The 13,203-nt window shown below is 40.6% G+C and overlaps 1 protein-coding gene across 1 annotated transcript in view; it reads right to left on the minus strand.

The window, feature by feature from the left end:
• Positions 1–13,203, minus strand: part of DNAAF9 (dynein axonemal assembly factor 9) — a 117,434-nt gene that overhangs the window by 84,917 nt on the left and 19,314 nt on the right. Inside the window, exons 4-7 of the mRNA XM_081034652.1 lie at positions 10,317–10,441; positions 9,527–9,623; positions 8,571–8,677; positions 1,090–1,167 (exon numbers count right to left, since the gene is read on the minus strand). Coding sequence (XP_080890778.1) covers positions 1,090–1,167; positions 8,571–8,677; positions 9,527–9,623; positions 10,317–10,441 — 407 coding nt within the window. The remainder of the gene's footprint in view (positions 1–1,089; positions 1,168–8,570; positions 8,678–9,526; positions 9,624–10,316; positions 10,442–13,203) is intronic.

The raw sequence follows: 13,203 nt of genomic DNA on the forward strand, positions 1-13,203 counted from the left end.
AGATTTCTATTTTATTAGAAATGTTTAAACAGAACGGATGTTCACTTCTATCAAATGCCTTTTTGGCATCTGTGGAGTCATTACAAATAGCTCCAAGAAGAAAAATTAGTACATTAATTACATTAATACATTTCTGATATTAAAGTAAATACTGAACCCTTAATGAATCCACCTTCATCACAGAATATTCTTTTAACATGGTTCTGGGTTCTGTTTGCTATTCTTTTACTTAAAATACAGGCATTATATTTGAGACTGGTGTATAACTTTGATTTTTATGAGTTATTGTTGTTGGGTCTTGAGATCATGGCTAACCCCAATAAAAGGCTACGAGCTGTTCTTTTCCTATGCCTATCTACCCATCACCACTAAGAGACACTACTGAGCTGTTTAACCCAAGTACCTATTCTTTAGTTTTGTTTGGTGCTCCTCATTGCAAATTGCTCTGCCCATCCTGAATTTTTCCTTCAAAGTTCAGATGAAATATTAATGCCTGACCCTCTAATCCAGGAGTTAGCAAATTATGGTCTGTAGGCAGTTCACTTACTTTTGTAGCTTCTTTGGAACACAAACACACCCATCTGTTTAAGCATTGTCTGCGGCTGCTCTCAGGCCACAATGGCGTTGTTGAGTAATTGGGCACACAAACCCTAAAACACTACTATGTAGTTTTTTGGAGAAAAAGTTTGTCGACCCTTGCTCTAATTCTTGATTCCTTTACGCCATACCTTATCTTTTTAATCTTTTCATGCCAGAGAAAGAGTGCAAAAAGACACCCTCTGTATTTTTTTTTCCTAAAGTCAGCCCAACAGAAGGAATGTCTTTAGGTGAAAACCTAAACCCTGGACCAGGCAGGTGACCTTGGTCTGACCTCAGGTGAGGCTTCCTCAAAGTGGAAGAAGTAATATCACTTTTCCAGGTCCCCTTCCACTCCCAAGGAGTTCAAGACAACAATCAGAGAAGAAACTGCAATTTTTTTGACTAAAGCAAACTAAAGTACATCTTGCATTTCTTCAAGTTAAATACCATTAGTGGATAATTGGGCTAGCTGTAATATTTATATACATTAAATACAGTTTGGCTCCTTACTTCTGAAAGCAAACTCTCCAGAGACATAGGATCCATCTTGCTGTAGACATTCCATAGATTCAAACTCACATCCTGCAACTGCAACACAAGGGCAAAAAATTGAAATAACTGAGTCAATATCATTAGGATAATCTAAATTATTTTCTGACATTCAGAAATGACTATCTTAGTGAAAACTCAATGATTAGAATAATAAATCAAATTTTTATCAATTATATTAGAACCCATACAAATTAATAAATACTGTCCCATTCAAGGAAACTATCTTTTCAGAAACTTTGGTACACTTTTTGCACATCTGCAATGATGGGCATTTATATTTATATACATACACACACACATATACATATATACTTTTTGCCTTTAAAATAATTTTTAATTAAAACAATATATGCCCATGGTTTTAAAAAAATCAAATAGTACTGGGGCCGGCCTGGTGGCTCAGGCGGTTAGAGCTCCATGCTCCTAATCCCAAAGGCTGCCGGTTTGATTCCCACATGGGCCAGTGGGCTTTCAACCACAACGTTGCCAGTTCAATTCCTCGAATCCCGCAAGTGATGGTGGGCTCCGCCCCCTTCAACTAAGATTGAACATGGCACCTTGAGCTGAGCTGCCGCTGAGCTCTCGGATGGCTCAGTTGGTTGGAGCGCATCCTCTCAACCACAGGTTGCCAGTTCGACTCCCGCAAGGGATCGTGGGCTGTGCCCCCTGCAACTAGCAACGGCAACTGGACCTGGAGCTGAGCTGCGCCCTCCACAATTAAGACTTTAAGACTGAAAGGACAACAACTTGAAGCTGAACGGCACCCTCCACAACTAACATTGAAAGGACAACAACTTGACTTGGAAAAAAGGCCTGGAAGTACACACTGTTCCCCAATAAAGTCCTGTTCCCACTCCCCAATAAAATCTTTTTAAAAAAATCAAATAGTACTAAAGGCTTGTTATTAAAAAATTTTGATCTCCTCCTCCAACCTTTCACAAACCTCTGCCAGTCTCACTCCTTAGGCTGCCACTTAGAAATCTTTTAACATTTTCTTCTGGTAGTTACCTTCATAGTTTGTTACAATATACGTCTGTCACTATTTTTTTTTTTTTTTTTTAAGGAGGGCGCAGCTCACAGTGGCCTATGCGGGATCAAACCAGCAACCTTGGTGCTACCAGCACCACGCTCTAACCAACTGAGCTAACCGGGCTACCCAACTATTTCTTGATTTATCAATTTAGAAATTAAATATTGACTTATAGCAATATGCCCATCCCCACTCTTTTTCTGTACACACACAGACACAGCCTAGCATTATCTAATATCATAATGACTTTTTTGGTTATACCAGTAATTACCGTTTATAATATTAAGACCATATATATATATATATATTATTTATTGCAGGCCAAGTACATACTATACTATTTGCGTTCTTAAACAAATTTTGTTTTTCCTAGGGCTACCAACAGCTTCACTTTTTTCACTTGTGTGAATAAAAAAATAAAAAAAAATCAATTCTGAATTTTTTTCTAATTCCGCCACCCAATTTACCAGTATCTTACACTAGGGTTTCTCAACAGCAATTCTATTGTCATTTTGGGCGAGATATTTCTTTGTTGTGAGGGGCTGCCGGGGCACTGTAGGGAGCTTAGCAGCAGCACCCTGCCACACACACAGGCAAACCAAAAGTATTTCCAAACATTGTGAAATGTCTTGGGAGGTGGAGTGGGGAGGGGTAGCAAAATCATCCCAATTGAGAACGCTGGCTTAAACATACCAGATAATCTATCAATTCTTTTTTCTTCTTGCTTCATCTGATCTCTTATGTAAACTTGCTGCCCAACTACCACTTTCACTTTGAGACTTCTCTTTGCTATCATCCTGGAGCTCATAGATGATGGATCTGGTTCCATCATCTCCTTATCTTATCTCCTCTTTCTTATCTCCTCACTTATCTTGTCTTTCTTAACTCCCTTGTTTGCTGGAGCACATCCTTCAATAGCTTTCTAAGAAAGATTAATGGGAGGCAAATTTTGAGTATTAAAATGTCTTTATACTGTCCTCACGGCTGATTTATCACTGATGCTCTTTAGATTCTTTATTCTCTCTGTGCTTCTTCTTGGATGGTTTCTAATGCTATGGCTTCAAATTCACTAATCTTTTCTTATGCAGTGTCTAATCTTCTGTTAATCCCATTCGATATATTTTTTATTTTAGATATTGCAATTTTCATCTTGAGAACTTTCAGTTTCGGTCTTTATATTTTCTGTCTAACATGTTCAATCTTTGCTTTAGCTTCTCGAACATATGGGATACAATCAAAATAACTGTTTTAATGTCCTTGTCTTCTACTTCTACTATTTCTGTCAATTTTAGGTCAATTTGATTACATTATCAGTCCTATTTTCCTGCTTCTTTGTAAACCAGATAATCTTGGGATGCCAGACATTGTGAGTTTTACTTTGTTGGGTGCTAGGTATTTTTGTATTCCTATGAGTATTTTTGTGCTTTGTTCTGGTATGCAGTTAAGTAACATGCAAACAATTTGATCCTTTTTAGGTCTTGCTATTATGATTTGTTCAGAGGGTCTAGAGCAGTGCTCAGTTTAGGGCTAATTATTCCCCACTACCGATACAAACCCTCCTGACGACTCTACCCAATGCTCTGTGAATTATGTGTTTTACCAATCTAACTGGTGTGGCCAGGCACTCATGCATCAGGCACTGTTCTGGAATACTTACAGATGTTTCTTCCCCCCCTCCACCTTCAGTAGTTACCTCATGCATGAATGCATTGATCAATACTCTGTTGAATACTTGAAATGAATTGGGGACAGGGGAATCTTGGTAGATCTTGGGAGTTTTGTCTTTGCGCAAATCTTTCTTCATTACTCCAACTCCCTTGGTCTCACCAGACTCTTAGCTGCCTCCCCTCAATTCTGGAAGTGCACTGGCCTCTACCTGGATACCCCCTCGGTGTCATAGCCTGGAAAATTTCTGAAAGCAGTGATTCACGTCTATCTTCCAGGGAATCACTATTCCTCATTACCTGACATCTAGTGTCTTGAAACCATTGCTTCACGTTTTGTTTGGTGTATGTTTGTCTGTTATTTGTGTTGTTTGGAGGAGAGGAATCTGGTTCCTGTCATCTTATTGTAGGTGACTTAGTTTTTCTTTTTATTTCTGGAAGTTTCTTTCTTTTTTCTTTTTTTTTCTTAATTTTTATTGGGGAATATTGGGGAACAGTGTGATTTTCCAGGACCCATTAGCTCCAAGTCAAGTCACTGTTTTCAATCTAGTTGTGGAAGGTGCAGTTTACTGGACCATGTGGGAATTGAACCATCGACCCTGGTGTTATGAGCACTGAGCTCTAACCAACTGAGCCAACTGGCCACCTCGGGAAGCTTCTTATTATATTCTTTTATCTTTAGTGTTCAAAAAAGGCATTGATAGATTTAAGACTTTTTCTTCCCATTCACAGTTGCTAAGTGATTTAATTTAAGTGTTTCTCTTTACACTGGAAATGTTTATTTTTTTAAAAAACTGTTCTCCCTTTTGATATCTCTGCTCTATCTTTCTGGAACTTCTACTTGTTGGGTATCAGATTTCTTAGATGAGTTCTTCATGTCAACTTTTTTCTCATATTTACTATCTCCTTGATTTTATTATTCTACATTTTTAGAGATTTTCAAAACTTTACCTTCTAACTCCTCTGTTGATTTTATCAATTGTAACTTTCCAGAGCTCTTATTTTCCTTACATTCATTTATCACAACATATAACACTTGTTCTATGGTTGTCAAAAATCTTAACATTTCTCTGGGCATCCCAAGGAGAGGTTTGTGTCTTGAGTATTCCTCTGTATCTTAAATTATCTTTGGGTCTTATTCAAAAGGTCCTTTTTTCAAAAAAATCTTTTTCTTTTAAGTTGTAGGTATTGAGTGAAATGTCTGGTGCTTTTTGGTGGCCTGCTTACATTTTCAAATGGACAGGCTGATTGGAAGCTTTATGCTCTCAGCAGAGCTAATCAACTACCAGGAAGTTTTTTTTAGGGACTGCAGACAGGCAGAAAGGAGGCTGTTATTTCAGGATCCCTACCCACTTATATTCTAAATGTCAAAATGTGGAGAGCTTTACTCTCAGGCGACAAAAGCTACACAAACCAATGAGTTCTCTTTGTCTTGTTTTTCAATTTCTTTGGAGAACTCCCATCCACTCCTCCTTGTTCCTTGTTTTCCTAGGGTAGAAATGGCAATTGATCGCCTGTCATTTGGAGGATGGTGGTGGTGGGGTGGAGGCATAGACTATTACATAACGACTTTCAATTAATTCCTTCATTTTCAATATCACCAATTTCCATTTCATCTTCCTCCTCATTGATTTAATCTACCTGGCCCCTTTTTCTGTATTCTGGAACACCTTTTCAAGTATGTCAACTGATTAGATTATGGAGGGGTAGTGAATTTGATTTCTTTTTAAATGCAAATTTTAATTCTACTAACCAATTTTGAGACTTATTATAATCTTTCCTTATGTGATCCACCTCCCTTTTTAATTTGCTTGCTCTACCTACCATATCTCATTTCTATTTTTACAAACTCCATTGTTAAAAAATACAAAAGAGATTATTTTTCTCAATTTTTATATTATTTCCTAGAGAAATCTTTTTTTTTTTTTTTAAAGATTTTATTGGGGAACGGGAACAGGACTTTATTGGGGAACAGTGTGTACTTCCAGGACTTTTTTCCAAGTTAAGTTGTTGTCCTTTCAATCTTAGTTGTGGAGGGCGCAGCTCAGCTCCAGGTCCAGTTGCCGTTGCTAGTTGCAGGGGGCGCAGCCTACCATCCCTTGTGAGATTCAAACTGGCAACCTTGTGGTTAAGAGGACGCGCTCCAACCAACTGAGCCATCCGAGAGCTCAGCGGCAGCTCAGCTCAAGGTGCCGTGTTCAACCTTAGAATCCCTTTCGGGACTCGAGGAGTTGAACCGACAACCTTGTGGTTGAGAGCCCACTGGCCCATGTGGGAATCGAACCGGCAGCCTTCGGAGTTAGGAGCATGGAGCTCTAACCGCCTGAGCCACCGGGCCTGCCTAGAGAAATCTTTTTAAAAATCATGCTGCTCTATCCCTGTATCCAATATGCTATGGTCTCTTTCTTATATTTTTCTAATTTTTTTATAAGTCTTATTTTAACTTTCAATATGAAGACCTTATATTTGCCTATAAAAAAAGGTGAATATGGTTACTCTCCTCATTCAGAAGTTTGGTATTAGAATCCTCCCCTTGGGGAGCTAGTTGATGTAATTTTACATTACCAGATCACAGTTCCAGCAGCTGGAGAATAAGAAAGAAGATGGAGGCAGGGAAGCCCTAACAGAGGAACTTCCCTATACTGCTTCCCAGCAAGAAAGAGTTCTCTATATTCATAACAGCTTGGCCCAGCCTAACTACCAAGTAAATGCTATTTGGGTCTGGCTTCTTTTTTCATGTTGGCACCTACCACACTAGGGACAAAACATCCTCTAAATTAATAACTTTCTTCTGGGTATGGCCATGCAAAAAAACAGAAGTTTAAAAAATTAAGTTATAAGTACGTGTAGTCCTCTTTCTCTTAGCCTTCCAAGGTGGCAAGAACCTTTCTATCAGGGCCTTGGTATGTGAATCAGAGTGGAGTAGAGAGTATAATGCAGAGCTGATCAGTCAGGTAAACTGCTCCATCCCTTAAAGGACAGGGTAACGGAGAGAACTGATAGTGGGGGTGCGGGTGGTGAGGAATGATATGGAGACAAAGGAAAGTATTTGAGAAGACGAAAATCAGTAGCTACAGAGAGGAGCACAATCTGGAGAAAGAGATCTTGAGATCCTGTCCCATAGCCCCTGCCCTTCCTGCCGCTCTCCCTTGTTCCACCTTACCTGTTCTTACTACATAATGTGTGCTGTTTCCTTCTAGTGCACATCCCACCCTCTAAAAACACCACCCTACACTAAAGATCAACATTGTATTGTAAAGGTTTTTTGGAAGTGGATTTAGTCCTTCGAGTTGCGACTTCATGGTGTGATGCACCTTAAGGCGGGAGTCGAGAAGCCTGCCTCATTTGGGCTGCATGAGTCGCGCAGCCTCCTAGTACACTGCTTTTCAATGCTAACCTAGTGGCAGCCCAGGAGTTAGGAGCACAGGCTCTGAAGCCAGACTCTCTGAACTAGGCCCCAGCCCTTCCACTCACTAGCTACTAGCTCTGTGACTTTGGGAAGTTCCTTTAAACTCTCCGTAAAACAGGGATGATAATATACCAACTTCAGAGGATGACTATAAGAAAGTGAATTCATATAAAGTGCTTAGAACAGGGCCTGGTGCATAGGAGGCACTCCATGAATGCCTAGTTTATACAATTAAAAATAAATATAATTGTTACTAAAAATGTTAAGCTTTCTCTCGCTATCTACCTCCTACGGTCTGTCTCCCATCCAGCCCCGACTCTTCTAAATTAGAGAGCATTATTTCCTATCAGCACAGATTCCACAGCCTTCTCTGCTACTTGTAGTCCATGTGAGAATACTGCGGTTGGGAGCAGAAAAAAGTGGAGATGAATGGTGTGCTTCTCTTCAGCTCTTTGGCCCATGCTCTTCTACATTACAGAGTCTGCCAGGTAAACCTCCATTCATTTCCTAGGGACACTGCTACTTCTCAGAAGGAGGGTAGGAATTAGTCCTGGGCCTTCCAAAGGTCCCACTTACCCTATTCCTAACAGCATGTCTCCATTTCTAGCATGTCAATGCTCCCTCTCCCTGGTTTCCTGTGCTGGGCGCAGGTCATCTCAGTGGGGACCCGTGGGAGGCATCCAGATGCCTGTCGTGGTGCTGCTAACCTACCAGGCCACCCTCCCTGACGTGGACTCCGGACGACCCTCCTCTCCCAGGCTCATTCATTAATCCGCTTAACAAGCATTTATTGGTCATTTCCTAGATACAAAGAATACTAAAATAAAAGATACTGTTCTTGTGTTCTTACCACAAGAGCTAACCCTTTCGTTCCTCTGGTACAGAGCACTTATACACAATTCTGCACTGTCCCTTTCATTGCTCTTGAATAGTTCCCAAATTATATGAATTTCTGAGATACGAACAACAACAAAAACAACAAAAAGACTGTTTTGGTTCTCAAGGAGCTTCCAGTCCAGAGACCAGGGGTGGGTGAGAGGGGGGTATATGACAAATGTGTAACAACACAAGAGTCAGCCTAGGGTGCTAAAGGAATAGACGAGAAGAACAAGGAACTCAGAATGGGGAACGGAGAGGAAGAACAGAAGAACTCCAAGAAGAAAGAACACAGGAGCTCAGTTTGGGGACTAGCCTTAAAGGGCAGCTATTTATCATGTCAAGTCTTTTAACCTGCTCCACGCCTTTGGCAGGTCACTGCCAGCTTTTCAGAGTGTTATGATGATGCCCACACTGTGGGCTCTTCATAAAAACCAGGCAAGCTGCTCTTCATACATACCTCATATTTCATGGTAAAAAATCCATCCCCTCCAATGCCCTCAAGTGCAAAAGCCTGTACAATTGGCCACTTCTCCACTACAAACATATCAAATATCTGCAAGTGACCTAGAGGGATCAAATACAACAACATGTATCAAATACCATCCTGGATATAACAGTCTAAACCTGATCTAATGTGGTTACAGGCATCATTTCTCACAAGGTCACCACAGCCTCATCTAGCAAAATAAAACTGAAACAGATAAAGTGGTTAGACATTAAGACAAGAAATACAAAATGAAAGCCAAGGAAAATTCAAACCATAAGCGAGTCACATAAATTCAGACTTCTCTTTAGTATGTTTTCACATTCTGATTTTATAAGTGAGTAAATAAATAAATGAATAAATAAGTGGCCTATTACATCTGACTTGCCTCACTTAGTGGATATAATTATTAACAGACCCAAACTTGGCTCCTCTCCTGCAAGAAACATAGCAAACCAACTTCCTCAAGGGAAAATTACCAAATCAAAAATTTTCCTTTTTTAGAACAACAGCTTCAATGTGCAAGTTTTTAAAAAATAAGACATAATAAGCACTGTTAAACTTGATTTTTTCGTATATTTCTTTTACACATTTTTGAACCTCACTGTCAGTATATTTTTAACAGCTGCCTAATCACTATTTATTATGACCAAGAGGCCACACATCCACACATGACAACTGTGGTAAACTCTTATCAGTTCTCCTATCTGATTGTAGGTGGCCTGCTGTGTTGCTGCAGAAACTTTGGTTATGAATACAAGCTTGCATAGGAAAGTTCCCAAATTTCTTTCCGCTTGAGCTGCTGCCTTTAGTGAAAATCAATGTTTCCCAGTTGAATGCCTCCACTTAAAGGAGAAGTAGGGACACGTGATTTACACGCCATCCAAGCAAGGTTAAAATGTAAAAATAGCTCACTGCCAGAAACTCACCTTGGGAGCTGTAAGGGACGCCAATTTTACTACAGTCTCGAACCATGTCCACAAAGCTGGCAATTTTAAATTCTTCTGCAGCTTCCTCATCTTCATACTAAAGAGGGAAATTGAAAGAAAAGCAGGCTCTGACGAGACATCGCACAAAGTCTCATATATTCTCTGCATTTCATCAGAGTTGTCCCAAATGACAGCACCCAGGAGGGTACTTCCAAAGCCAACATTTTATATTTGCTGGTCAGAAACACTGTCATTCCCTTACCTCACACCACATACAAATCAACTTAAAATGGACTCCTAAATGCAAGAGATAAAACTTGACCCATATCAGGTCACAATTTCCATGAAATTCTAAATCTCAAATCTCAACTTGATTTCCAGCCAAACCCTAGAAATGGACCCAAAGGGAAACAGAAATAGACACCAAGAAATTCAAACACAGAAATGTCACAAAGCTTATCAAATTCTCCTGGGACAGTACAGTACACAGGCACTAGTCCCCTAAGAGAATGTGTGCACGTCGGTGATGAAGCAGGCAGGAAGGCGGGTTCACAAGCCTACCAGTGGGTCTCAATTTGAAGAGCCCTGTTTGTTTCCTTCAGGCATGTATCTCATCCGTAAGGTAGCCTCATAATGAAATATGAAAAGTTCCACTAAAACAAATAACCTTTTTTGTGTAACCACATGCTGCAATTTGACTTTTTTAGGGTCCTCCTGTTTCAGAGCTACACTTTCCTGAAACAGTATTCTTAGAGTGTCTTTAAGTGCCTATTCTATGTTTTCTCCTCACCTCATTTTCGGTCATGCAGTGGAAATGCAGATTTCTCCAATGTGCCACGTAGGGTAAGAGATAGCGATAGTTCACGGGATTACAGTACAGATGGACACTGTCTGATTTAATCAATATAATTACATCTGCAAAAAACAACACAACAAACAAAATTAAAACAAGATTTTCAAAGGCATTTTCTTTAGATATTTACTATAGTTAGTAAAACCATTAAAACTACTCCAAAGACAATGTAACAAAACTCTCAACTGAAAATTCTTTAATTACGCCATGTGCTTTAAAGTGACTGTAGAACACTCAAGTGTATACAGCAAGGATTTCCTCGTCCTCAAGAGATGTTCCCACCACTGCGGCTCTCTGGTAATGCCTATGCAGGCACAGACCAAGTCAAAAGAACAGCCTTCAGGGTGTTTTGCAAAGTGCAACACAGTTAAATCTGTAGTACCAAACTCGGATGTGTACTTACTTCCCTGCAGAGATAAATTCTAAATGGAAATTCAGTAGCCTAAAGCACCAAATATAGCCACTGACTGGTTCTCTTGCAGACTTCAGTGCCTAAAGCTCTTGGCTGTTAGCTCATCTGGCTCAAGGCATTCACAGGCCCGAGGGCATCGCCTATCAGCTTCGGGAAGGGTTACTGTGTACGGGAGTGAACTCTACACAGGAAAGGCAGGGAGGAAGGAAGTAGAGATAGTGGACAGGGTTTCTATAAATAGATCAGCAGCTCACTATTAAGGCTATTAAGGAATAGCCATGGATGTTGGTAATAAAGAATCCCAAGAATGCAAATAAATCCAGATAAACTAACAGAAGAGCTATAGAATGGGGCAGGACAATTAAAGCAGTTTGAATAGTGACACTTCCAGAAGAAAAGCAGAGGCTCCATTCCATGGCTCCTCATAATGCAGAGCATTAGACCTCTCTCTAACAAGATGATGCTAGGGAAGTTGCTGGAGAAGTTGGCTGAAGGTGAGAGAGAAGCATGGGGGCAGGGAGCATCTGAGGCAGCAGGTTTAAGGCAAAGCCAACACAGGAACAGTGTGACAGACCATAATGTACAAAACAGGAACACTGACTACAGCTGACCATGCAGCTGGGTGGCCTCTTAATAAAGCTCCATTGTGGTGGTGGCCTTTCAAGCCCCTCTGAATCCCACTGGGTCAGACCCAAGGTGTCCCAGGGAACACAGCGTGGAGCAGCCTCTTCACTGTTGACTCTAAGATGAGCTCTGGAGTCAAGAGGTGGCAAGGGGTGCGAAAGGGGCCCCCCTCTCGTGCAGCGGTCTTCCACACACAGGCCTGCTAAAAACAGCCCTGCCCTGAACCAAACGTAAATGCTCTGCTGAGGAATAAAGAGTTTGATGACACTTGGAGATCCTGAGGGCTTCCTGTGTAGACTGTACTCTACACTAATGTGGAACATACCATATGTAAAGAATCCAAAAAAAGAAGTACTGCAGAAACTACTAAACCTAATTTAGCACTCAGGGCCTCACACGACTGATGTTATACTATTAACAAAGTGTAACAGAGTACATAGTCAGGTAAAAGAAGCAAGCAAAGGAGAATTAAATGAACACAGAAAAACTATTTTAAAAGTTTCTTTTTAAAATAAATCCTTCGTGTTGGCCTCTTTTCCTCTCATATAATTAGAGACCGAGATGTAGAAGCAAAAATCTGGTGACCTCAGCTTTCCAACGACTCCAATTTAAAAGATGAAATTTATTAATTTGAAAGAAAATGCTCATTTCATAAGCATGCATTGTGCCAGGTGACAGGAAAAAGGCAAAAAGATAAACAAAAAAAGCACACCTTTAGGGATTGCAGTACTGTAGTCCTTAGCAACCTTGGCTGCAGTGAAAGGTGTGGCGGGTACGAGCATCTGGTTTTTTATAACTCTCTAAGTGAGCGGCCAAGATGAATTCTTTCCAAACCAGTGGATGCTGTACAGTGTAAGGACACTTTTTTAAAAAAATCAATATCTGAAACTAAATTTGAACTGAAGAAAACATTTAATAGAAATAATTTCAGCTTCTTTCTGCACTTCCAAATCGGAAAGCAATTTTTAATCAGTCTATAAGGGTAGATACTATCAAGAATTTTACTGCAAAAGAACTTTCACATGCACGAGATGAAGGTTTCTGACCCTCGGCACTACCAGATCCTTCCTGGCTGGGGGCTGGCTGTCCTGTGCACTGCAGGCTGTTAGGAGCATCCCTGGCCTCCCCACTCTGTCTAGCTGTGACAAAAGTGTCTTCAAATATTGGCAAATGTCCCGTGGGGGATAAAACTAACCCCAGTTGAGAACCACTGCACTAGATCCACAGCAAGATTATTCCAACATCAGATGTTTGCTTTCACGTGTCCCCCAGCTGCTTCACAAGAGCTGTCTGTTTTTGCCCAGTTTGATTTGTCTGTTCCTGTATCTCCTGACCCATCTGGCAGACAAGTCATGATGCTAAGTATGTGATATCAGAGATAGCTCCTGGGCATCAGCCCACACCCGCATCAACACAGGGTGAGTCTCAGAGCGGAGGAAAGGGGAATGTAAGCAGAAAGCCTGCATTGTACTCATGGGCGTCGTCATGAATTAAAGTCATGCAGGACACAATTCCCAAAGACAGAGCAGGACAAAGAGCCTTTGTTGCTAAGCTGAAGATCCACATGAAGTCTTCCTTGTAGGAAGAGCCTGCAGGCTCATCCTTGACTCAGCTGCTAAAAGTGCTTTCACAGGACAATGCACACAATCTGAACTTCCCAGCATGTAGATGCAGTGGGCAATTCAGAAGAAAACTAGTACCTTGTCAAGAAGAGAGAAAGCGAAACACTGATGTTTACTTCTCCCCTCTAAGCTGATTTACCCATAAACAGATTCTGAAAACTACTTG

The sequence above is a fragment of the Rhinolophus hipposideros genome, assembly GCF_964194185.1.
Source record: "Rhinolophus hipposideros genome assembly, chromosome: 22".
Classification (NCBI taxonomy): domain Eukaryota; kingdom Metazoa; phylum Chordata; class Mammalia; order Chiroptera; family Rhinolophidae; genus Rhinolophus; species Rhinolophus hipposideros.